General features: G+C 44.7%; 1 protein-coding gene across 3 annotated transcripts in view; it reads right to left on the bottom strand.

The window, feature by feature from the left end:
• ints3 (integrator complex subunit 3) overlaps positions 1-26,493 on the bottom strand; it is a 156,819-nt gene that overhangs the window by 63,573 nt on the left and 66,753 nt on the right. For all 3 annotated transcript variants that reach the window (XM_072282269.1, XM_072282279.1, XM_072282288.1), the window contains exons 11-15: positions 26,035-26,122; positions 24,256-24,335; positions 22,521-22,612; positions 20,593-20,699; positions 7,258-7,383 (exon numbers count right to left, since the gene is read on the bottom strand). In XM_072282269.1, coding sequence (XP_072138370.1) covers positions 7,258-7,383; positions 20,593-20,699; positions 22,521-22,612; positions 24,256-24,335; positions 26,035-26,122 — 493 coding nt within the window. The remainder of the gene's footprint in view (positions 1-7,257; positions 7,384-20,592; positions 20,700-22,520; positions 22,613-24,255; positions 24,336-26,034; positions 26,123-26,493) is intronic.

The following is a 26,493-nucleotide window of genomic DNA, read 5'->3' as shown; positions in this document are numbered from 1 at the left end:
AGAGACAAAGGTATACCAAGTGTAGGCAAGATGGTGGTTAAAGCAGTTGTTTGCTCCTCCTGTATAATGAGAGATTTCAGGATACCCAATGGCCTCTATGATGACTACAGCTACAAGGAGTGCATCCAACTTCAGCTCCTGACTGACAAGGTCAAAGAACTGGAGCTGTAGCTGGATGTACTCAGAACCATCTGGAAGGTGGAAAACCTCATAGAAGAGACTTTTACAGGGGTAGTCACACCCAGAGTGCAGGCTTCAAATAGTAGATGGGTGACCACCAGGGGAATAAGCAGTCAGTGCAGGATTCCCCTGTGGTCATTCCCCTCAGCAGCAAGTTTGGATACAGCTGAGGGTGTGATGGAATGACCTATCAGGGCACAACAGCAACAGCAGCCAGGTCAGTGGCACTGTGGCCAGCTCTGGAACCAGCAGGGAAGGGTAAAATCAGGTAGAGCGATAGTGACAGGAGACTTTATAGTTAGGGGGACAGACAGGAGATTCTGTGGCTTCAAAAGAGACACCAGGATAGTGTGTTGCCTCCCGGGTGCTAGGGTCCAAGATGTTTCAGAGCGGCTGTAAAAGATTCTCAAGAGGGAGGGTAAGCAGCCATAAGTCGTGGTACACGTTAGCACCAATGACGTAGGAAGAAAGGGGGAAGGGGTCCTGTGCAGTGAGTATAGGGAAAAAGGCTGAAGAGCAAGATCACTAAGGTTATAATCTCTGGATTACTCCGAGTAACACGTGTGAGTCAGGGCAGGAATAGGATGATAGCACAGATGAATGAGTGGCTGAGGAATTGGTGCAGGGGTCTGGATGCCAGATTCTTCAATAATTGGAACCTGACCCAGAAAAGGGAGGGACAGGTACACCTAAACTAATACCCTAGCCAGGAAGTTCACTAATGTTACTCGGGAAGGTTTAAACTAGTTTGGCAGGGGGATGAAAACCTGAGCACCAGGTCAGATACTGGAGGGACGGAGAGTAAGACGGTTATCAGGGCCAGTAAAAACAGGCAGGAGTAAAGTAATAAATGCTATGGGACAGATAGCTTGAATTTTATGTATTTTAATGCAAGGAGTATTATGGATAAAGATGATGAACTTAGAAGCTGAATACATGGAACTATGACTTTATGGCAATTTCAGAGACTTGGATGAGAGGGGGCCAGGAATAGGTGCTTCAGAAAGGGTAAGACGAGGGAACACAAACCAATCCTCAGAGGGATCAGAAGTGAAGAGAGTGAGCAACTTCAAGTTCCTGGGTGTCAATATCTGAGGAGCAAACCTGCAGCCGAAAAGAAGGCTAGGCAACTGCTATATTTCATTAGGAGTTTGAGATTTGCTTTGTCAACTAAAGCACTTGAAAACTTCTGCAAATGGAGAACATTCTGACTGACTGCATCACTGTCTGGTATCGGGGGGGGTGGTGGGTGACTACTACGAGCTTCAAAATGAGTCAGCTCTCTACTCTCCCCCACTGGAACCAAGACACCTTCAAGGAGCAGTGCCTTAGGAATATGATGTCAATCATTAAGGGTGTTCCACCACCCAGGACATGCCAGCTTTTCATTCTCATTGTTACTTTTGGGAAAGAGGTACAGGAGCCTGAAGGCACACACTCAGTGATTCAGGAACAGCTTCTTCCCGCTGCCAATCAATTTCTGAATGGACATTGAACCCACGAACACTCTCACTACTTTTTGTTTATTTCTATCTTTTTTTGCTCAACTTATTTTAACTATTTAAGAGACTTATTGCAATTTGATTTTTCCCCCTCTATGTTTATCATGTATTTCATTGTACTGCTGCCATAAAGTTAACAAATTTCACAACATATACCAGTGATATTAAACCTGACTCTGATTAATGTCCCAGGGTTTCGATGCTTTAGAAAAAATTGAGAGAAAGGTAAAAGAGATGGGAGAGTTGCACTATTTATCAGAGGCAATATCAAAGCTGCATTCAGAGGGGAGAATTTTCCCCCTCAGCCCCAATCTCCTGCTCTCTCCACATATCCCTTCATGCCCTGACCGATCAAGAATCTATCAACCTCTGCCTTAAATACCTAAAGGCTTGGCCTCCACAGCTGCTTAAGGTGGATTAAGTCCGCAGGATCTGATGAGATGTACCCCAGGTTATTGAGAGAGACCAGGGAAAAGATATCTGGGGCCTTGACCAATATCTTCATGTCCTCTTTAGCCACAGGCAACATCCCAAGTGACTGGCAAGCAGCTAATGTTGTTCCATTGTTCATGAAGGGAACCAGGGATAATCCTGGAAACTACAGTCCAGTGAGCCTTCACATCAGTAGTAGGGAAGTTACGGGGAGAATTCTTAGAGATAGGATTTATGAGTATTTGAAAAATCATATCTTAATTAGGAAGAGCCAGAATGCCTTTGTGCAGGGAAATTTGTGTCTTACTAACTTGACTGAGTTTTTTTGTCGAGGTGACAAGGGTGATTGATGAAGGTAGAGCTGTGGATGTTGTATACAGGGATTTTCGTAAGGCATTTGACAAGGTCTCTCATGGGATGCTCATCCAGGAGATTAAGATGCATGGGATCTATGGTGAATTGGTCATTTGGAACTGGCTCGCCCACAGAAGACAGAGGGTAGTGGTCGAAGGGACATTCTAGTTGGAAGTCTGTAATTAGTGATGCTCTGCAAGGATCTGTAATGAGACCTCTGCTGTTTGACATGGATAAAAATATAGATGGGTGGGTTAGTAAATCTGCAGATAATATGAAGATTGGTGATAGCATAGAAGATTGGTAACGAACACAACAGGATATAGATCATTTGCAGATATGGGATGAGAAAAGGCAAATGGAGTTTAACCCAGCCAGACGGGAAGTGTTACACCTTGATAAGTTCACTGGGCAAGGTCCTTAAGTGTTGATGAGCAGGGATATTGGAGTTCAAGTCCGTAGCTCCCTTAAAGTGGCTACACAGGTTGACGGGGTGTTTAAGATAGTACATGGCATGCTTGCTTTTATTAACTGAGGCACTGAGTTCAAAAGTTGGAAAGTTATTTTGCAGGTTTATAAAACCCTAGTTAGGCCGCATCTGGACTATTGCACAGTTCTGGTCACCCTGTTATATGAAAGATGACGAGACTTTGGAGAGGGTACAGAAGTGATTTACCAGGATATTGTCTGGAGTAGAGGGCAGGTGCTATAACGAGAGTTTGGGTAAACTTGGGTTGTTTCACTGGAGTGTCGGAGGCTGAAGGGAGATCTGATAGAGGTTGATCAGATTATGAACAGCATAGATAAAGTAAACAGTCGGTATCTTTCTCCAAAGGTTGAAATATCTAATACCAGCGGGCATGCATTTAAGGCGAGAGAGGGTGTTTTTAAAGAAGTGAGGGGTGGAGAAGTAGGTGCCTGGAATGTGCTGCCTGAGGCAATGGTAGAGGCAGAAACATTAGAGATTTTTAAGAGATATTTAGATAGACACATGAATGTGAGGAAAATTGAAGAATATGAATGTTGTGTATGATTAGTTTAGTTAGCCATTTAATTGCTAAGTTAATGGGTTCAGGACAACATTGTGGGCTGAAGGGCCTGTTCCTGTGCTAGCTTTTCCCTAGGGGAGAGCACACCTAGATTTACAGTGAGAGGGGATAGATTTAAAAGGACCCAAGGGGCAACTTTTTCCACATAGGCTGGTGAGTATATGGAACAAATTGCCAGAGGAAGTGGTTGAGGCAGATACAATAGTTTCACTTAAGGAGCACTTTGACAGATACATGGAGAGCTGGGGCTTTGAGAGATATGGGCTGAATGCAGGTATTTGGGAGTAACAGGGTGAGCACTGTGGTCAACACAGACCAATTTGACTGAAGGGTCTGGATTCATACTTTATTAGTTGATGAAAATTTAAGAGAAGGTCAGAAGGGAACACCCAGAAGACCAAGGAGATCATTGTGAACTTCAGGCATGCTAGGAGCCACACTCATGTCCCCATCTACATCAATGGAACTGTAGTGGAGCATGTATCAGGCTTCAAATTCCTTGGTGTCCACATTTCCGAGGATCTCACCTGGTCCCTGAACTCCTCCATCCTGATCAAAAAGGCGCAACAGCGCCTTTACTTCCTGCACAGCATGAAGAAAGCTCACCTCTGTCCCAGGATACTGATGGATTTTTACCGCTGTACCATTGAGAGCATACTCACCAAATGCATCTCAATGTAGTATGGTAATTGTCCCATATCGGACCGCAAAGCACTCCAGTGTGTGGTGAAAACTGCCCAGCGGATTATTGGCACCCAATTGCCCACCATTGAGAACACCTACCATAAACACCGCCTGGGCAGGGCGAAAAGCATTATCAAGAATGCATCTCACCCTAACCATGGACTTTTTACTCTCCTCCCATCCGGTAGGCGCTACAGGAGCCTCCGCTCCCGCACCAACAGGCACAGGAAGAGCTTCTTCCCTGAGGCTGTGACACTGCTGAACCTCTCATCACAGCGCTAAGCAGTATTGCATCCGTATTGTACTGTCTCGGTACTTTTATATTTGTGTGCTGTAGCACTTTTTAAATTCATAGTTATTTTGTAAATAACACTATTCTTTGCATTTCTGGTCAGATGCTAAATGCATTTCATTGGCTTTGTATCTATACTCGGCACCATGACAATAAAGTTGAATCTAATCTAATCTAAGGGATAGTCCTGATGAAAAGTCTTGACCCAAAATATCGACTGTTCATTTTCCTCCACTGATGCTGTCCGACCTGCTGAGTTCTCCTAACGTCGTGTGTGTGTGTGTGTGTGTGTAGTGAATTGGAAGACATCAGATTGCTTCTCACAGTAAAACCCAGCTGGAATTGACAGTGTTCTTTTTAAACTCTCTTCTTTTCCTTCTACTGAGGCTCATTCCAGAAAAGATTAGCTGTCATCAGCAAGCCTTCACGCCCTTAGTTAATACCAATCTGCGTCATCCGCTGTCTCTCACCCTCCACCCTATCACAGGTGTTCCTTTTGCTCACTGTACCCAATTTTAAGCACGTCAAGCTTCTCAGATCCTACAGAAAAGTAATCAACAAGACACATTAACTATTTCCCTCTCCACAAATGCTGCTCAACCTGCTGATTACTTCTGGAACTTTCCAACTTGATTTCAGTCTTTCAGCACCTGAAGCCCCTCTCCTGTCCTGAAGAACATACACTCAGTGGCCACTCTATCAGGTACACCTGCTCGTTAAAGCGAGTATCTAATCAGCCAATCATTTGGCAGCAACTCGATGCATAAAAGCATGCAGACATGGTCAAGAGGTTGAGTTGTTGTTCAGACCAAACGTCAGACTGGGGGAGAAATGTGATTTAAGTGACTTTGACTGTGGAATGGTTGTTGGTGCCAGATGGGATAGTTTGAGTATTTCAGAAACTGCTGATCTCCTGGGAATTTCAAACACAACAGCCTCTAGAGAAGGGGTTCCCAACCTTTTTTTGTGTCATGGACCAATACTATTAAGCAAGGTGTCTGTGGGCCCCAGATGGGAAACCCTACTCTTGACTGTTGTGAAAAACAAAACAACATCCAGTGAGCAGCAGTTCTGTGGGTGAAAACTCCTTGTTAATGAGAGAGGTCAGAGGAGAACTGACAGGAAGGCAACAGCAATTCAAATACCCACACATTACAACGGTGACATGCAAAAGAGCATTTCTCAATGCACAACATGTCTAACCTTGAAGTGGATGGGCTACAGCAGCAGAAGACCATGAACATACTCTCAGGAGGTACCTAATAAAGTGAGCACTGAGTGCCTGCAAACCACAAGGCTTTTGGAAAAACAATCCAGTAACTGTCATTTACAATGACTGACTCTGTTTAGATTTATTTTTTAATCATTCACATTTAATATCTGCAGCCACAACAGATATTTTTTATACAATAGATTTTTAAAGATCAGCTTTCTGAGTAGCCAGGGCATCAAAGGTTATGGTGAGAAGGTGGGGGAGTGGGACTAAATGGGAGAATGGATCAGCTCATGATAAAATGGCGGAGTAGACTCGATGGGCTGAATGGCCGATTTCTGCTCCTTTGTCTTATGGTCTCTATTTATCCTAAGTACGCCGAAACAAAGTGAAAAGGATCACTTGCATCAAATCAGCAAGGATCGTGCTGGGCATACTTCTGGCACCAATCTAGATTTCCACAACTTACTAATCCTGACTGTACATCTTTGGAATGTGAGAAGAAACTGGAGCACCCAGAGGAAACCCATGCAGACAGGGGGAGAACATACAAACTCCCCACAGACAGTGGTGGGACTAGAACCCCGATCTTACAGCTGATGTTGTAAGGCATTGTACTAATCGCTACACAACCATCCTATATCCTGTGAACCACGATGCACACCCAGCTGGTACCAATTTCATGTGTTCAGCCCATATCCCTATGCAAGTACTTCATAAAGAACGTTATTGTACCTGCCTTAACCACTTCCTCATTCCATATACTCACCTCCCTCTGCACAAAGAAGTTGTCCCTCAAATCCCTTCTAAATTTTTCCCAAGTCTATGCTCCTAGTTTTAAACATTGCTATAAGGTGGCACCCAATTCTCCTCTACTCCGAGGAATAGAGATATAGCCTGGCCAAGCTCTCCCTCCAGGTAGGCCTGCAACATCCTTGTAAAACCTTTCTGCCGACACAAGAGGTTCCGCCAGACAAACACACATAAAACACTGAAGGAACTTAGCAGGTCAGGCAACATTTTTGAATGGGAAAACCGTGCTACCACCCAGTGTACCAGCACCAGTAGCAGTCTACTGTTGTATATTTAAACTATATGAACTTCATGTCAACTTGTACAGTCATAGAATACTTTTTTTTAAAATCTGCTAACATTATTGTCTTAATATTATTATTTTATGTGATATATCTACTGTGTTTTGTACCTCGGTCCCTGAGGAATGTTGTTTCGTTTAGCTGTATACAGCTGTACAGTTGAATGACAATAAACTTGAGTGGTTGATGTTCTAGGCTGAGACCTTCATTAGGAGACTTTTTCTGCACCCTTTCCAATTTAGACACATCTTTCCTGCAGCAGGCTGTCCAAAACTGTACACAGTACTCCAAGTACGGCTTCAGCCTGTAACTCTAAGGCCTAGACTCGGTTGGGCTGAAGGGCTTGTTTCTGTGCTCTATCACTCTGTTACAGGGAGACCAAAACCATGTGCAGCGATCCAAGTTTTGCCTGTGTCTCGGCCTCAGGCACAACCTCTGGACTATGCATCACGCTTACCTTTACTGTTCACCTCCTCTTCGTCATCACTGAAGGCAGCATCTGTGTTGTCATAGCAATTCTCCTCTCGGTCCTTGTCAGTGACGTGGTTATCCATATCCATGGTAACAGATTCTTCTATTTTAACTGCCAGTGAAGAAAATTAACACGTTAAAAAAAAACAAGAATCTTTTATGTTCAGGATGCCACTACACTCTTGCGAGAATCAAGCACGGTGAGAATATCCGCGCAGTAAATTTCCTCCTGGTTAGTGCCATAATTATTAATCAGCCTTGACCTTAGCGATCAGTCCACAGCTTTAGAGTGACAGTTTTACGCAGGGACCCACATCTATGCTCAGTGGCCACTTCATTAGGTACACCTGCCCGTTAATGCAAATATCTAATCAGCCAATCATGTGGCAGTAAGTTAATACACAAAAGCATGCAGACAGAGTCAAGAGGTTCAGCTGTTGTTCCAGACCAAACATCAAAATGGGGGAAGAAACGTGGCTGTGGAATGATTGTTGCTGCCAGACGATGTGGTTTGAGCATCTCAGAAACTGATGCTGTCAGGAAGTTTAAACGGACAGTGTCTAGATTTTACAGAGAATGGTGCAAAAAAACAAAAAAAGTATCCAGTGACCAGCAGTTGTGTGAAAACACCTTGTGAATGAGAGGTCAGAGGAGAACGGCCAGATTTGTTCAAGTGGACAGCAAGGCTCCAGGAACTCAAATAACGACACGTTACAACAGTGGCGTGCAGAAGAGCAGCTCTGAACACACATTAAACCTTAAAGTGGACGGGCTACAGCTGCAGAGGACCATAAGCACACACTTAGTTGGCCACTTTATTAAGTGCAGGTGACAGGAATGACACTGTCGCAATTTCAGTCTGGCTGCACACAATGTACCCAGTATCTGACTCACACAAACACCTGTGGTTTTTTCCACGTTATGTGGGTGTCATTGGTGAGGCCAGATTATTAGCACTGTCAATTGCCCTTGAACTAAGTGGGCTGCTGGTTTGTTTTAAAGGACAGTTATTGCAGTGGTCATGGAGTCACCCACAAACTAAAAGGGGATGGACAGCAGTCTTCCTTCAGGGAAGGTCACTAGTTTCACAGCCACCATCACTGCCAGCTAATTAGTCCAAATAAACAAAACTTCTTGCAACTGAGCAGGGGGTTGAACTCGAGTGCCTGGATTAAATCAATATTTATTCATTTTGAGCTACAGCATGGATCAGGCCCTCCTGGCCCAGCAATGCACCTATTTAACACGATCCTAATCACAGGACAATTTACAATGACTGATTAACCTGGTAGCCAGTATGCCTGTGGACTGTAGGAGGAAACCCATGCAGTTCACTCCATACAGATGGCACCGGTATTGATCTCCGAACTGCAGACCCCCCACCCCTGAGTTGTAATAGCGTCACGCGAACTGCTACATACCCTACAGTCATGGAGCTTTACTGCACAGAAACATGCCATTCGGCCCAACTGATCCACGCCAACCACATTCCCAACTAAGCTCATCCCATCTGCCAACATGTGAACTACATCCTCTCTAAACCTTTCCTATGCACTTGTCCAGATAACTTTTAAATGTTGTTATTGTGCCTGCCTCTTCTCATGCAGGCTTTTCCCACTGAGGGTGGGTGAGACTAGAACTAGGGGTCATAGGTTAAGGGTGAAAGCTGAAATATTTAAGGGGAACTCAAAGGCTGGTGAGAGTGTGGAACAAGATGCCAGCAGAGATAGTGGATGTGGGTTCAATTGAAACATCTCAGAGAAGCTTGGATAGATACAAGGTTGGGAAGGGTTATGGAGGGGTATAGATATGACTAGGCAGAATAACATTCCAGCACAAAGTAGATGGGCTGAAGGGCCTGCTTCAACTCTATGATTTACCGCAACCCCTGTGCCCTTTTGCCTTTTGTGACCAAAATACCCTAGGTGTGGAGTGGCTGGCCAAACTGACCTCTGGAACCCATTGTCATGCTCTCCTCGAAAAGAGCAGTGCGAATTCGGAAATTCCGTTTCACCTGTGAAAAAAAACTTTCAGACAGCAAAGGAGTCAGAGCGGCTTAAAAATCCAGGACATGATGGTTGTGGATCAGTAGGGGAGCTAGGGATTAACAGGCACAGCTTCAGAGTAATAGGACTACCCTTTAGAACTGAGATGGTTTCTTCAGCCACCAGGTGGTGAATCCGCAGAATTCGTTGCCACGCAGGGCTGTGGCGGTCAAGTTACTGGGTATGTTGAAGTTAGAGATTGATAGGCTCATTATAAGGAGGCAAGGGTTAAGGGAGAAGGCAGGCACTAGCCTCCCCAGCATCAAGGACATATTTAAAAGGGGGGAGGGGGAAAACACAAGAAGATGGCATTCCTCATAAGTGACCCCCAATCACACAGGACATGCCCTCTTTTCATCAGGGAGGTGAAACAGGAGCCTGAAAATACACACTCGATGTTTTAGAAACAGCTTCTCCTCCACAATCAGATTTCAGAACGGTTCATGAACACTGCTTCACTATTTTGCTCTTTTTGCACATTTATTTTATATATTTATATTCATTTCGGTGTATTGTACTGCTGCCACAAATTTCATAACAAGTGTCAGGTGTTAATAAACCTGATTCTGATTCTGACAGCCTGCACAAGCTCAAGGGGCCAAATTCCCCCACCTGCTGGTGCACCTTGTTGCCTCGTGTGTTGGTACAACATCGGAGAGGAGCACAACCATTTGCAAGCAGTGGACTAATTCAGCTGTATTATTTTATGAGTAATAATAGGTCCTGTCATTGACAAATAGTCATTACATGTTTTAATATGGCCATGGGGATCCCAGTAGATTTATCACCGCTCTGATTAAGTCCTTTCTGTTGTGTTCAGCTGCCTGTTTCTCTGCGTCACTTGACATTTAGAAACTAAAACGTTTATTTCTCTTCCCCATTTGGTTCCTTCCCTTTGGAGCTCAATGTTTGAGCTCTCCTGAGAAATCCTGGTGGGAACGCAAGCTGCTGCTTTTTCTTGTGTCACTGGCACAATAGCGGGTGCTGCTAAGCAGCAGAAACAAATCAAATGGAAAGCCTTTTTACGAGGCTCTTGTGGCACACGGGGCTCAGTTCTTGGGGGTGAAACCGCAGTGGCATCTCTCCCTCTCCCTGTGCTATGAGCAGTGGAATGTGCTGTAAAATGTCAAAGTTCAAAGCAAATTTATTATCGAAGTACGTATATGTCACCAGAAACTACATTGAGATTCGTCTTCTTGCAGGCACTTGCAAGAAAATAAAGAAGTACAATAGATTTTATGAAAAGCTATAAATAAAAGACTGACGAATAGAAGCAGGGGCTGTAAGGAACATAAAACGGCACAGCAACAGGCTCTTCAGCCCACAGTGCTGTGCTGAAGTAATTAAACTGACAGTTAAATACCATAAGACATAGAAGCACAATTAGGCCACTCAACCCATCAAGTCTGCTCTGCCATTCCATCATGGCTGATTTAGTGTTCCTCTCAACCCCATTCTCCTGCCTTCTCCCCATAACCTTTAACAGCCTGATAAATCAAGAACCTATCAATCTCTGCTTTAAATGTACCCAATCACTTGGCCTCCACAGCCATCTGTGGCAAAGAATTCCACAGATCCACCATCCGCTGGCTAAAGCAATTCTTCTTCTCTGTTCCAAATAGACACCCCTCTATTTCTGACGCTGGTTCTTCTGGTTCTAGACTCACCCACTATAAGAAGCATGCCCTCCACATCCACTCTGTCTAACCCTTTCATTATTTGATAAGTTTTAATGAGATTCTCCCCCTCCCATTCTTTTTAACTCCAGCAAGTACACAACCAGTCATCAAATGCTCCTCATACATTAACCTTTTCATTCCCAGAATCATTCTCGCGAACTTCCTCTGAACCCTCTCCAATGCCAACACATCTGTTTCAGATAAGGAGCCCAAAGGTGCTCAATATTCCAAGTGCAGTCTGACCAGTGGCTTACAAAGCCTCAGCATTACATCCTTGCTTTTGCATTCTAGTTCTCATGAAATGAATACTAATATTGTATTTGCATTCCTTACTACCAACTCAGCCTACAAGTTAACCTTTAGGGAATCCTGCACAAGGACTCCCAAGTCCCTTTGCACCTCTGATTTTTGAATTTACTCCCTGTTTGGTCCATGTTTTGATTCCTTCCATCAAAGTGCATGACCACATGCTTCCTTATTCTGTCAGCCGCTTCTCTGCCCAGTTGGAGCCAGTCCTTCTGCAGATTTTCTGCTTCCTCAACTCTACTTGCCCCTCCCCATCTACCTTTGTATCGTCCACAACCTTGACCAGGAAGCCATCAATTCCATCATTCAAATCATAATGTGAAAAGAAACGGTCCCCACGGTGACTTCCGCGGAACAGCACGAGTCTCCAGCAGCCAGAAAAGGCCCTTTCTGGAAGAAAATACCAAACTAAGCTAATTCCTTCTGCCTACAATGCCCATATCTCTTCTTTCTCTGCATGTTCATGTGCCTATATAAGAACTGCAAACACTTCTATTGTAGCTGCCTCCATCACCACTCATATATAACCATATAACAATTACAGCATGGAAACAGGCCATCTCGGCCCTTCTAGTCCGTGACGAACTCTTACTCTCACCTAGTCCCACTGACCTGCACTCAGCCCATAACCCTCCATTCCTTTCCTGTCCATATAGCTATCCAATTTAACTTTAAACGACAACATAGAACCTGCCTCAACCACTTCTGCTGGAAGCTCGTTACACACAGCTACCACTCTCTGAGTAAAGAAGTTCCCCTCATGTTACCCCTAAACTTTTGTCCTCTAATTCTCAACCCATGCCCTCTTGTTTGAATCTCCCCCACCCTCAATGGAAAAAGTCTAACCACGTCAACTCTATCAATCCCCCTCATAATTTTAAACACCTCTATCCCCCCTCAACCTTCTACGATCTAAAGAATAAAGACCTAACTTGTTCAACCTTTCTCTGTAACTTAGGAGATGAAACCCAGGCAACATTTTAGTAAATCTCCTCTGTACTCTCTCAATTTTATTGACATCTTTCCTATAATTCGGTGACCAGAACTGTACACAGTACTCCAAATTTGGCCTCACCAATGCCTTATACAAACTCAACATTACATCCCAACTTCTATACTCAATGCTCTGATTAATAAAGGCCAGCAAACCAAAAGCTTTCTTCACCACCCTATCCACATGAGATTCCACCTTCAGGGAACTATGCACCATTATTACTCCTGTAAACATATTCCAGACACCCACCACTCTGTACGTCAAAAACTAGCCCTGCACATCTCCTTTAAGCTTACCCCCTGACCTTGCTTGTCTGTTAGATTTAGGTATTTTGACCCTCAGAAAAAGATTCTGGCCATCTACTCTATTGATGCTTCCCATAATTTTGTAAACCTTTATCAGCTCTCCCCTCAGTCTCCACCTCTCGTCAATACTGAGTACATCATTTCAACAATCACAGTCCAGGTTCAAAAAAATTATGTGAATCTCTGGGCTAATGCCTTCTACAAAATCAGGTGTTGCAGTCAATGAGATGAGATTGGAGGTGTGGGTTGTAGAGGTGCCCTGCTCTATAAAAAAAAACACAAAGTCAGGTTACTGACAGAGCCTGCTCTTCTCAAGAAATATCTGTTTATGTGCACCACACCTCGATTTAAACAACTTTCAGAGGACCTAAGAAGAAGAATTGTAAAGATGCATGAAGCTGGAAAAGGCTACAAAAGCATTTATGAAAACCTGCACGTTCATCAGTTCAAAGTAAGAGAAATTGGAAGAAATTCAATCCCTAGGCATTCTGCAAAATATCACACTAAGAGCACAACATGGAATGCTGAAGGAGGGGAAAAAGAACCTAAGGGTAATGACAAAAGACCTGCAGAATTCTTTATAACTTGTTCTGTTCTCGCACCCACTACCAGAAAAACACTGAACAAGAATGGTGTTTATGGAAGGACACCATGGAGGAAACCACGGCTCTCAAACAAAAGAAGCTGCACATCTCAAGTTTGTAAAAGGCCACCTGGATGTTCCACAATACTTCTGGGACAACGTTCTGTGGGAGATGAGACAAAAATGGAAATTTTTGGCAGAAATGCACATTGTTATGTTTGGAGAAATAAGGACACTGCACACCAACACCAAAACCTCATCCCAACTGTGAAGCATGGTGGAAGGACCATCATGGTTTGGGGCTGCTTTGCTGCCTCAGGGCCTGGACAGCTTGCAATCGTTGAGGGAACAATGAATTCAAAATTGTATCAAGACGTTTTTCAGGGTAGCAGTCCATCACTTGAAGCTTAATAGAAGTTGGATGATGCAACAAGACAATAATCTGAAACAAAAGAGAAAATCAACAACAGAATGGTTTAAAAAAAAAAGAAAATTCATGTCTTGGAATGGCCAAGTCAGAGTCCAGACCTTAACTCAATTGAGAAACTGTGGCATGATCTAAAGAGGGCTGTTCATACAAGGTCTCCCAGAAATATTGATGAACTGAAAGAGATCTGTATGGAGGATAGGTGTCGAATTCCTCCTCGCAGTTGTGCAAGTCTGATCAGCAGCTATGGTTACCGTTCGGCGTTGCTGCTAAAGGAGGTTCTACTAGTTATTAAGTACAATGGTTCACATATTTTTGTTGCAACTGTACCTTGGCCACCGGGTTAAGGAGATTGTGATTTGTTATGAAGCCTGGAGCTCGAAAACACAGGCAAAGGTCAGAGATGTTGTCTTTAGGACTGGATCTTAAAACAGGCTACAGGCACCAGCTGCTGTTTGGAGACCTGGTACCACAGATGTCAGTGTACACATTGCTTCCTAAGTACCAGTTTAATGTTGTAAGGAGCTGGTGGGCAGAAGAAGGTGTGGTAGTAGGGATGAGCTCCCACTATCTATTAAATGGCCCCCAAAGGCATGCATCCCAAATAGCCTCTGATAACCAAATCCGGCTCCTGGCCTTTAACATGTGGCTTAGCTACTGAGCCTGGCAAAACCATTCCTACTGACAGGAGAAGGGGCAAAACCAGCCACTTTGGGCAGATGGGGTTCGTCAGCCATGGTTGCCAGCTCATCTAGAAGGAAAACTGATCTCAAACCTCTGCTGCCTTGCGGCTATACCCATTCATGGAGAAGACTTTGGGAAAAATCCAAAGCTATGGTCCCTAAAGTAGTCCAATGCTGACTGACAACTCCTTCAGAAACACGGGTGCCAAACTACATCGATCTCTGCCATTCTTTTGGATTCATCAGCTATGTGGGTAGGGGAGCCTTCTGCACGGGCAAAAACTTGTTCTCCATATTGTACTGTCTTGGCTTGTGTGCTGGCTAGCATATCACGTAGACAGCTAGGACCCAGTAATGCTCCTCAACTCTTCCTCCGCTACACTGATGGGTTCATGCACCCATGCTGAGCTCTTCAATTTCATCAACTTTGCCTCCAAATTCCACCTCGCCTTTAAAGTCACTTGCTCCATTTCAGACACCTCCCTGTCCTTTTTCAATTTCTGTCACCAACTCTGGAGACAAACCGTCGACCAACATCTTTTTTTATAAACCTACAGCTACCTTGACCATAGACCATATCTTGTCTCCTGTAAAAATCCCTTTTCTCAGTTCCTTCATCTCCACCACATCTGTTCCAAGGACATCAGAGATGCCCCTTTTTTAAAAAAAAACAGGGTTTCCCTTCCTCTGCCATTAATGCTGCATTAAACCCGCATCTCCTGAACATCTGCACTCACCCCATCTTCCCGCTGCCCTAATAGAGATAGAGTTCCTCGTCCTCAGCTACCACCCATGAGCCTCTGCATCCAATATATCATTCCCCGCAACTTCCTCCATCTCCAAAGGGATCCTACCACTAAACACACCTTTACCTCCCCCTCCCCCCCATTCCCTGCAGGGACTGCTCTCTCTATGATTCCCTTGTCCATTCATCCCTGCCCACTGATCTCCCTCCAGGTACTTATCCCTGTAAGTGACCAAAGTGGTACACCTGCTCCCTCACCTCCATTCAGGGCCCCAAACAGTCCTTGCAGGTGATGCAACACTTCACCTGCGAATTTGCTGGAGTCGTCCGTTGTGTTTGATGCTTCTGATGCAGCCTCCTCTACATTGGTGAGCCCCGACACAAATGGGGGACCACTTCGTCAAGCACCTCCACTTCATCTACCCAAAGCGCAACTTCCTGGTGGCCCAACATTTTAATTCCAATTGCCATTCCAACATGTCAGTCCACAATCTTCTCTTTTGCCACGATGAGGCCACCCTCAGGGTGGAGGAGCAACACTTTATATTCCAACCTGATGGGAGCCTCCAACCTGATGGCATGAATACTGACTTCTCCCTCCCGTAAAATAAATAAATAAACCCCCTTTCCCTCTTCTATTCCCCACCCTGGCCTCTTGCTTCTTCATACCCGCCCTATCACCTCCCCTGGTGCCCCTCCTCCTTCCCTTTTTCCTATGGTTCACTCTCCTCTCCTATTAGATTTCTTCCTCTCCAGCCCTTTACCTTCCCCACCCACCTGACTTACCCTATCCCCTTCTAACTATCCTCTTCCCCTCCCTCACCTTTTTATTCTGATGTCCTCCCCCTTCTTTTCTCAGCCCGAAACATCGACTGTTTATTCAGTTCCATGGATGCTGCCCGACCTGCTGAGATCCTCCAGCATTTTGTATATGTTGCAGTTAAAAATCAAATTTTGGCACCTATTACTGATAACAGCATGAATCTTTAAAATCTAGAAATGACTAGTTACTTGAGTATCAAGTTCACAATGGCCGAGATGGGATTGGAACTCATGTCTCTGGATTGGTAGTCTGGGCCTCTGATTTCCAGCCCTGAGTACTATCTATTGTTTTGCCAGATAGAGAGATGAGATTAACCTGGGGGACAGAACATTGGTTAGTACAAATGCAGCTGGCAATGAGGCAGTTTTGACTGTGCAGTCATTATTACTACCTTTAAGTTGATGCACTTAGGCTAAAATTATTCTATTTGCATTTAGCTTGTTATTGGAGAGTGGAGATTTAGAGGGCTGTGGGCCAAGTGTGGGCAGATGGGACTAGCACACTGGGCAACACAGTTGTTATAGGTGAGTCTGTCTCATGAAGAAATAGGAACAGGAGTGGGCCATCTGGCCCCTCAAGCCCGCTCCGCCCTTCATTAAGACCATGGCTGGTCGTGGACTCAGCTGACCCTGCCTGCCTTTTACCCATAACCCTCCATTACACAGCTATGCAAAAATCTATTCTCTGGGCAGAGAATTTCACACATTCACTGCTCTCTGAGAAAAAGGAGTTTCTTCTCATTCTGTCCTAAATCTATCCCCCTGAATTTTAAGGCCATGTCCCCAGCCTCATAGTCTCACATACTAGTGGAAACAACTTTCCTGCCTCTATCTACCTAATTTTATATGTTTCTATAAGATCCCCTCTCATTCTTCTGAATTCCAGTGAACAGTTCCAGGCAATTCAAAGTCTTCTCAAAGGCCAAGTCCCTCATCTCAATAACCTGATGAACCTCCTCTGCACTGATTCCAAAGTCAGTATATCTTTTCTCAAGCAAGAAGATCAGCAGTTGACACCACATTCTGTGTCTACTTTTCTTATAATTGCTAGTTCATACTCACATAAGAGCACAAGAAATAGGAGGAATCAGCCATCAGGCCCATCGAGCCTGTTCCGCCATTCAATACAAGATCATGACTGATGAGGCCCTGGACTCAGCTCCACCTACCTGTTTTCCCCCCAGAACCTTCAATTCCCCTGCTGTACAGAAATTTATCTGTGTCTTAAATATAGTTAATGAGGTGGGCTCTACTGCTTTCCTGGGCAGAGAATTCCACAGAGACATTATTCTTGGAAAACTAATTTCTCCTCATCTCTGTTCTAAATCTAATCCCTGAACCTGGGCAAGCCCAGATCAGTCTTCACTCCAGTACTGCACTGTCTACACATTTTTAATCTCTCCCTCTCCCAGTGTAGAGTGCCCTCCTGCTTCAAATTATCCACCATTGTCCCTGTACCAAAAAAAGACCAAGGTAACATGCCTGAACGACTGGCGTCCTGTCGCACTCACCTCAATAATAAGCAAATGTTTTGAGAGGCTGGTCAAGGATTATATCTGCAGCCCGCTACCACCCAGACTGGACCCCCCACAATTCACCTACTGACACAACCAAACGACAGATGACGCAACAGCCACTGCTCAGCATACCGTCCTTACACATCTGGAGAAGAAGGATGCTGTTCTTGGACTACAGCTCAGCATTCAACATCCAGTTCCATCCAGGCTCGACAAGAAGCTCAGAGACCTTGACCTTGACCCTGACTTGTGCAGCTGGATCCTGGACTTCCTGACAGGTTGCCAGCAGGTTGTAAATGTGGGCTCCCTCATCTCAACCCTCTGACTCTTAATACAGGAGCCCCTCAGGTCTACGTACTGAGTCCCTTCCTTTACTCCCCATATACCCACGACTGTATCGGCGCCTAATCTGCTAATTAAATTTGTTAACCATACTACATTGACTGGCCTTATCTCAAACAATAACAAGGTAGCCTACAGGGAAGAAGTCATCTCTGACACAGTGGTGTCAAGAAAACAGCCTCTCCTTCAATGTCGCAAAACCTATTGACATCAGTGGATCTGGGGTTGAGAGGGTAACCAGTTCCAAGGTCCTCGGCATCCACATCACTGAGGACCTCACGTGGTCTGTACACACCAACTGTGTGATGGAAAAGGCACAACAGCACCTCTTTCACCTCAGACAGTTGAGGGAGTTTGGTGTGGGTCCCCAAATCCTAAGAACTTTCTACAGGGTCACAATTGAGAGCATCCTGACTGGCTGCATCACCGCCCGGTATGGGAACTGTACCTCCTTTAACTGCAGGACTCTGCAGAAAGTGATGCGGACAGCCCAGCACATCTGTAGTTGTGAACTTCCCATGGTTCAGGATATTTACAAGGACAGGTGTGTAAAAAGGGCCCGTAGGATCATTGGGGACCCAAGCCATCCCAACCACAATCTATTCCAGCTGCTGCCATCCAGGAAACGGTACCGCGGCATAAAAGCCAGGACCTGGGACAGCTTCTTCCACCAGGCCATCAGAATGACGAACTCACCCTGATTTGAGTGTACTCTATATTACTTTGACTGTTCTACTTATTATGGCACATTTAGATAGAGATGTAACAGAGAGATTTTTGCTCCTCATGTACGTGAAGGATGTAAGAAATAAAGTCAATTCAATTCATATGGGATTCCCCATGCTGCCAAGGTTTCCTCCCGCATGCCAAGGACCCCCAGGCTGCTGTAAGTTGCCCATAGTGTGTAAGTGCGTGGTAGAATTGGAGGGGGTGGGGGCAGCTGATGGGAGTGTGGGAAGAATGAATTTGGATTAATTAGCTTCCTGTATCTCTTTGGAATCAATGTTTAAGTTTTCTTATATGTTTTTAAAACTCTCACTGGTTTGGGACCAGCGTATATCACAGAATCGTTCTTGTTTTATAATCCGGCTCAAGCTCTCAGGTCTTCTTCTGCTGCCAGTCTCTTAAATTTAAACAATCTCCCTCAAAAGATAATTAGCAAGTTGGCTTTTTTGAACTACGCTCCTAAACTGTGGAATCCAGTACCTAAAACTATAAGATGCAGACTCAATTGACATTTTTAAACGTCATCTCAAAACCTATTTATTTAACCTTGCTTTTAATTAATATCTTTTTGTCTTTTATTTTCCTGTTTACTTACTTTATATTTTATTTTCATGTTTGGAATTCATCCCATTGTAAAGCACTTTTAACTACATCAAGAGTATGAAAACACTATTGTAAATGGGCACATAATAGTCCACACAAAATCAATGGGCTAAAGACCCATTTTCACGTTGTATGACTCCGGTTGACCCTGACCTGGAGTTGCAAGCTGCCTTCGATTCTTTGCAGAAAGGGGGCCCGCTCTCAAGACCGGCCACTTTTCGGTACGCTAAGGACACAGCCTGGAACACTAGCGCTCCTTCAGGGTGATGGATTTTCGTGGCTCTGGAGGCGGGCAGATTCGAGGTTGGTGCCACCATCACCTGATGTTTCGTGGGAGTACACGGAAGATCGAAAGCCGCGAGCTGGCTGTTGGCTGTGTGCCCAGAGACCCGAGTTCTTTGGACACAGAGCTCGGAAAAAGCAGCGCAACAGACTTTTAACACCATAAATCGGCGAGTTGTTTTTGTTATGCCTCCCCTCTCGCTGTGAAATAGGGACACCCCTTTTTCCCTTATTAGGGAGAGGAAGGGCGCCTGTGGTATGTTGATTTACCAGGTGAACGAGTGGTCTTTGGGGTACTGCAAGTCTGTGTCTTTATTGATGCTTTGTTACACGCTTGAGTGCTCAGTGGGGGGGGGAATGGGGGTGTCGTTGCCTTGCTTCTGTATATGCGTAGCATAAAAACTCAGCAAGTCGAGCAGCATCATCTGTGTGGGGGAGCAAGGAATTGTTGGTGCTTTAGGACAAAGTCCTGTATCAGAACACAGAATTTCACTGAGACATCCAGAATTGACAAATCCTACCTCCAACACCCCCCACCCATGCTGCTCCACCAGCTGAGTTTTTGTAGCAGATCGTCTGTTGCCGTTTAAATGGAGTGCTCTGCCAACATTAGCAACTCTGAATCGAGGCATATGAAATGGCATTGGCTCAATGTAGAGTTACAGAATGCCACGGCACAGAAACAGGCCCTTCAGCCCATCTAGTCCGTTCCAGCCTGGCCTTCGCTTAGTTCCATCCACCCGCACCTGGAGCATAGCCCTCCATACCCCTCTCATCCATGTACCCATCCAAACTTCCTAGAAATGTTACAAATGAACCTCCATCTAAACTTCCACTGACAGCTTTTCCCACATTTGCACCACACTCTGAGTGAAGAAATTTCTTTCAGGTTCCCCTTAAATATTTCACCTTAAAACTATGATCTCCAGTTTTGGTCTCACCCAACCAGAGGAGAAACACCTGCATGCATTCACCCTGTCTATACCCCCCATTATGTATACTGCAATCAAATCTCCTCACATACTCCTATGCTCATCTATTCAATCCATCTCTGCAATTCAAGTCCCAGCAATATCCTAGTAAACTTTCTCTGCACTGTTAAGCTTATAGATATCTTTCCTTTAGTGAGGTGACCAGAACTGCACACAATGCTCTAAATGTGGCCTTACTACATCTCTCACCCCTTTCCCCTCTAGAACACTGTGGGACCCAACTACCTGCACTTATGGCTTGGGTATCAAAGGCCAGGCAGCATCAGTTACCTTCTACGGGTGGCGACGGCGAGCTGCAGAACTCTGGAAACTTCTCCCGGATCATTGCCCGCAACTCTTTGTCCAGCTTTGGGTTGTCAAACAGGGGAGCCAAGGGCCTGAGAGCAAAGAGAGAGAAATGGAGGGAGAGATGACATTGTGAGCTCATTTCCCAGGGTCCCATGCACAACAGAGCAAGTATGCCCTGGGGTTACTTATGTTCAAAACCCACCTAACTGGAATTGGGCAGGATTAGAGAGCATTATCCAAAATGAGACCTCTTGGGAGTCTCTCTCTTTGCTTGTGCGTGGTTTTTCATTGATTTCATTGTGTTTTTACGTCTATTGTGGATGCCCGCAAGAAAATGACTCTTAGGATAGTATATGGTGACATATATGTACTGTGATAATAAATTTATATTGAACTTTGAGTCTCTGCACAAAGTCCTCAGCAGAACACAGAACTCCCCCTGTTGATGAAACAAATACACACACAGTCTCCGTCTCCACGTACACTCATCGCATGTACAGAAAATACTCATACCTGCATACACGCAGTCAACATATATTCCCCACATACACACAGTCAAAACTCATAACTATCTACAATACACACTTGACACCCGTGACCACCTGCAAACAACAAAGATTTTTTTTGAAGATTAGTTTTAGTTGTCACGTGTACATGAAAACTTACAGCGAAATGGGCCATTTGTGTCAAATCAAATCAGGGAGGATTGTGCTGGGCAGCCTACAAGTGTTGCCACGCCTCCAGCACTAACGTAGCATGCCCACAACTCAATAACACTAGCGAGTATATCTTGGAACGGGAGCAAACACATGCAGTTACAGGAAGAATATATAAAATCCTAAAGACAGCAGCCGGAATTGAACCCCAATCTTACAGATGGCACAGTAATACCGTTATGCTAACCATTGCACAACTGTGTCACCTAATCATATAGTCAGAGTCTGCGTCCATGTACAGTACACCCACACAGCCAATGCCCCTGTATATTCATGTGCACAGGACACCTACCATAACCATGTACCTGCACGCGCGAGCACGCACACACCCCTCAATGACACCTCTGTAAGGGTCAGAATACATTCTCTTACTGTTTATTCTGCCTGGCCAGTCCACAAGACATAGGAGCAGAATCAGGCACTTTGGCCCGTTGAGTCTGCACCACCATGTGATCATGGCTAATTTATTATCCCTCTCAACTCCATTCGGAGCACAACCCAACGGGAAGCACATTATTTTTTCCGGCTTGAGGTAGCCCTCACCTCCTGTGTTCACCCTCTCTTCTGCCAGTCCACCTCTGGTCTACTTGTACCTCTGTCAACACCACCCCCCAGCTCCATTCACCTACCACCCATTTAAAACTTACAGAAGGTGCAGGTTAACCATCATTATTGGCATAGACAACGTTTCCTAAATCTTGGAACAAAGGTCAAAGCTTGGGGACCTGTCAGCTTTCAGCTTCAGATTCCAGCATCTGCGATCTCCTGTATTTATATCCAGGAACTCCATTCCCAACAGTTCCACACTCATACTCACACCTAACTGACTCCTCTGTGAGGTTTAGAATGGGTTCTTTTTCTGCTTATTCTGCCTGGGCAGTTCATGAGACATTGCGGCAGAATTAGGCCATTTGGCAGACAGGCTGCTCTGCCATTCAATGATGGCTGATATATTTGCCTCTCAACACCATTAGGTTCACAACCATTCCCAACAACACTACGGGAGCACCAGACTTTTTCAAAGTCAACTGTGGATGGATGATGAAAATGCTGCTGTGCTGGTGAAGGCTAGATTCCTAATATATACGATACTGTACCAACACCTTTAATTTCTCACTGTTTCAAAAGTAATTCCTCCTTGTACTTTCCCCCACCAAAATGAATTTTCATCTGAAGAGGCAGATGGGTACTTACGCTAGGACTCTCTTTTCCACTATGTGATTGAGCGAATTGAAGACACCCTGCCTCACGTGGGACTCCAGCGGGGGGTAGAAGTGCGGAATAATCTGCCGAAGAGGACAAGGAGAACATTAGCATCTGAGCTTGCAAAAGGAAGTGGAGCACTGACTGGCAGGTCTAACTGACGAAGCCCAGGGTTACCAGCCACTCACTAGCTGGGCTGAATTTTTCACAGCCCAGAGTTACCACCTACTCACTAGCTGGGCTGAAAGGCCTATTTCAGAGCACTGTTACTCTAGGACTCACAATTAAATGACAACTAAATTGTACCTCATACTTTCAATTTCCCTTATTTAGATTCAGAATGATAGTTTCGCAATCAACTCTTTTACTCTTCATTACAATGAAGAACTTTATCACGTTATGGTCACCATTCCCTAAGGAAGCTAAATAAAAAGAAAGTTTTTATTTCTACCTATTGCCTCGAACCCAGACTAGAAGGGCCCACTGATTCAACAAATTGCTGATTTACATCTGAGATACGGACACACTTTTGTACTTTTCTGAGATGAGGACTCCGCTAAAGACGAGGGAGACAGGTGTTACATAGATAGCAGAGATCAAGAGGGGGTGGGACAAAGAGCCTGTTTTCACCTTGTGCAACACCAGCAACCCGTGCTCAGTTCCCATCGCTGTCTGTAAGGAATTTGTACGCTTTCCTCATGACCATGTGGATTTCTTCTGCATGCTCCAGTTTCCTCCCACATTCCAAAGACATAAGGGTTAGTCACATGGATGCATCTGAATGTTGAGGGCTTTTCGGGCTGGAAAGGCCTCTTACCGTGCTGAATCTCTAAGTAATAACAAAAAGTTCTAACCCATTCAACCTATCTCCTACAACTCCTACTATCTCTCAAGTCCTTTATGAATTGTCTCAGCACTTTTTCAATTTTATTTTTACCTTCCTATTGTCGGGAGAGCAGAATACTCCAAATTTGGCCTGACCAGTGTCTTGTACAATTCCAACCCAATATTCCAACCTCTGCACTCAAGTGTCCTGATTTAGGTAGGCAAGTATGTTACAAGCTCTTGTTACCATCTTATCAACCTTTTACGCCACCTGTATAACTGAACCATCCCACGTAAAGAGAATTCGAGGGCTGGGGGTGTGGAGGAAGGGAACGGAGCAGACACGTCATGAGTAAGTAAGTTTCATGCCACCTGGTTATCCTCAGTGGCCCCATTGTGCCACACAGTGTGCATGCGTCTCTGCATCAGACCGTGCCCTGGGGATAGCTGCCAATCACGGGTACAGCCCTCCCCACCATCCAGCACATTTATAGGGAGTGCTGTCATAGGAAAGCAGCATCCATCATCAAGGACCCCACCACCCAGGCCATGCTCTCTCCTCACTGCTGCCATCAGGAAGGAAGGTACAGGAGCCTCTGGTTCAGGAGCAGTTATTACTTCTAAACCATCAGGCTCTTAAACAGAGGGGATAACTTCACTCACCCTAGCACTGAACTGTTCTCACAACCTATGGACTCACTTTCAAGAACTTTTCCTCTCATGTTCTCGATATTTATTGCTTATTATTTTGTTTGTTTTTTTTCCTTGGTACTTACAGTGAATGAATCTCAGGGTACTATATGGTGACATTTACGTACTTCGATAACAAATTTACTTTGAACTTTGATAAGCCCCACACCCAGGAGGCGGAGTGGTGAATGGAAACTGTGGGCGCACTCACCCGACAAATGAAATCCAGCAGTGTGGCAGTGATCGCTGGATGGGGCTTCATGGAATGATGCATCACAAGAATAGCAGGCTCTGAAACACAAGTCAAAAACAAAACCTTTCAGCTCCCGATCTCCGTTTCAATGCAACCTGTCACTTCCTGAGAATGGCTGTCACCCCTCTTCTGGGTCCTGATGCAAAATGTGAACTATCCCTTTGCCTCCACAGATGCTACCTGACCTGCTGGGCTTCTCTAGCAGTTGTCTTTAAGTTTTGCCCCACTTCAATCCAACCTCTGTCTGCTCGGTTGGGACAGGTGAATGACCATAAAATATAGGAGCACAATTAGGCCACTTGGCCCATTGAGTCCACTCCATCGTTCGTTTGTGGCTGATTATCTTCCCTCTCAACCACATTCACCTGTCTTTGCCCCACAACCTTAGGCTAACCTTTTTTGATTAACTAATCAAGAACCTATCAATCTCCACTTTAAATATACCCAATGACTTGGCATCCAGAGCTGCCTGTGGCAATGAATTCCACAGATTCTAAAGAAATTTCTTCTCATCTCTGTTCTACAGGGGAGTCCTTCTATTCTGACGCTGTGCCCTCTGGTCCGAGACTCTCCCACTAATGGAAGGAGTTTCACTACATGTCTAACTCATGCAGTCTACAGTGTGTTATGGGAACTTTGCTATATGAACAGTTCAAGAACATTAGTTCACTATTCCTTTCTCACGCTATTTATTTTTATATTGTAACTTATGAAAATTTTACAGCTTGCACTCTATTGCTGCCACTGAACAAATTTCACAACATGTATCAGTGATAATTCTGATACAGTATATGCAGTTCTTGCACTGAAAGTGTGTCAAGGACCTCTAAATTTTAAAACTTTGATAAGGTTGCCCCTCATTCTGCTATATTCCAAGGAATAAAGACTTAGCCTGGTCAACCTCTCCCTGTAACTCAGGCCCTCTAGGTCTGGCAATTTCCTTGTAAATCTTTTCTGTTTAACCACATCTTTCCAATAACAACAACAGGGTAACCAGAACTGTATACAGTACTCCAAGTGCGGCCTCACTAATGACCTATTTAACAGCAGCAATGTTCAAATTCCCGGGAGATTATAGGTTACTGCACTTCCTCTAGCAACTAGTTCTATATACATACCACCCCCTGTGAGGAGTTGCCCCGCGATCCCTTTTACATCTTTCTCCTCTCACCTTATACAAGATAAAATGAACAGTCCTTTTCCCCAAGAGCGGGCAGTCCAAAACTAGTAGCTATAGATAAAAGGTGAGAGGAGAAATACTTAAAAGGGTCCTGAGGGGTGACTTTTTCCAAACAGAGAGTGGTGAGCTGCCAGAGGAAGTGGTTGAAGCAGTATAATTTATGAAGCACTTGGATGGGAATATGGAGAGGTGGGGCTCAGAGGGATATGCACCGAATGCAAGAAATTGGGACTAGCTGGGTGGTCAGCACAGACTGGTTGGGCTGAAGAGCCTGTAATTGTGCTGTAACGCTCTATGACAGTGGAGAGGAAGCACTGCTCTATGTCTAACTCGTGCAGACCTTGTTCTGGGAGTGTGTCAAAGACAGTAAAGAGCTTTACTCTGCAAACTTTCAATACTCTGGCAAACCTGGTACTTGGCAGTCTTACACGAGTAGATTTTCTAGACTGTTGATTAATATTCTATTAATAACCCAATGCATGTTTAATTGACTTTTAAAATGTGACACCATGCTTGAATATTTTTTCTAGTGAACTGGTGATATAAAGGATCCTTACCGATGTTCATGATGCTGTCCTTTTCTGGATTGAAGAAGAGCCAGTCGTAGAACAAGGCAAGTTTGGCGTTAGAAGCTGCAACGTTGGACTGAAACAAAAAAAAAATGAGGGCAGACTTCAAACTTCTAAGTAAAACTTATTATCAAAGTACATGCACTACCTTGAGATCCATTTTCTTGTGGGCATTCACAGTAAAACAGAGAAATACAATAGAATCAGTGAAAGACTGACAAACAACCAATTTGCAAAAAGACAAACTGTGCAAATAAAATAAGTAAATAAAGTCCATGTTGTGGATTGAGTTCAGAATTAAGCCAAGTGAAGTCAGCCACACTCATTCAGGAGCCTGATGGTTGAAGGGTATAACTGAACCTGGTGGTGTGGGACTTAAGGCTCCTGCGCCTCCTGCCCAACGGCAGCAGCAAGAAGAGAGTACTGCCTGCATGGTGAGGATCCCTG

The sequence above is a fragment of the Mobula birostris genome, chromosome 2, assembly GCF_030028105.1.
Source record: "Mobula birostris isolate sMobBir1 chromosome 2, sMobBir1.hap1, whole genome shotgun sequence".
Taxonomy (NCBI): Eukaryota; Metazoa; Chordata; class Chondrichthyes; order Myliobatiformes; family Myliobatidae; genus Mobula; species Mobula birostris.
This window is presented reverse-complemented; position numbering and strand designations above follow the sequence as displayed.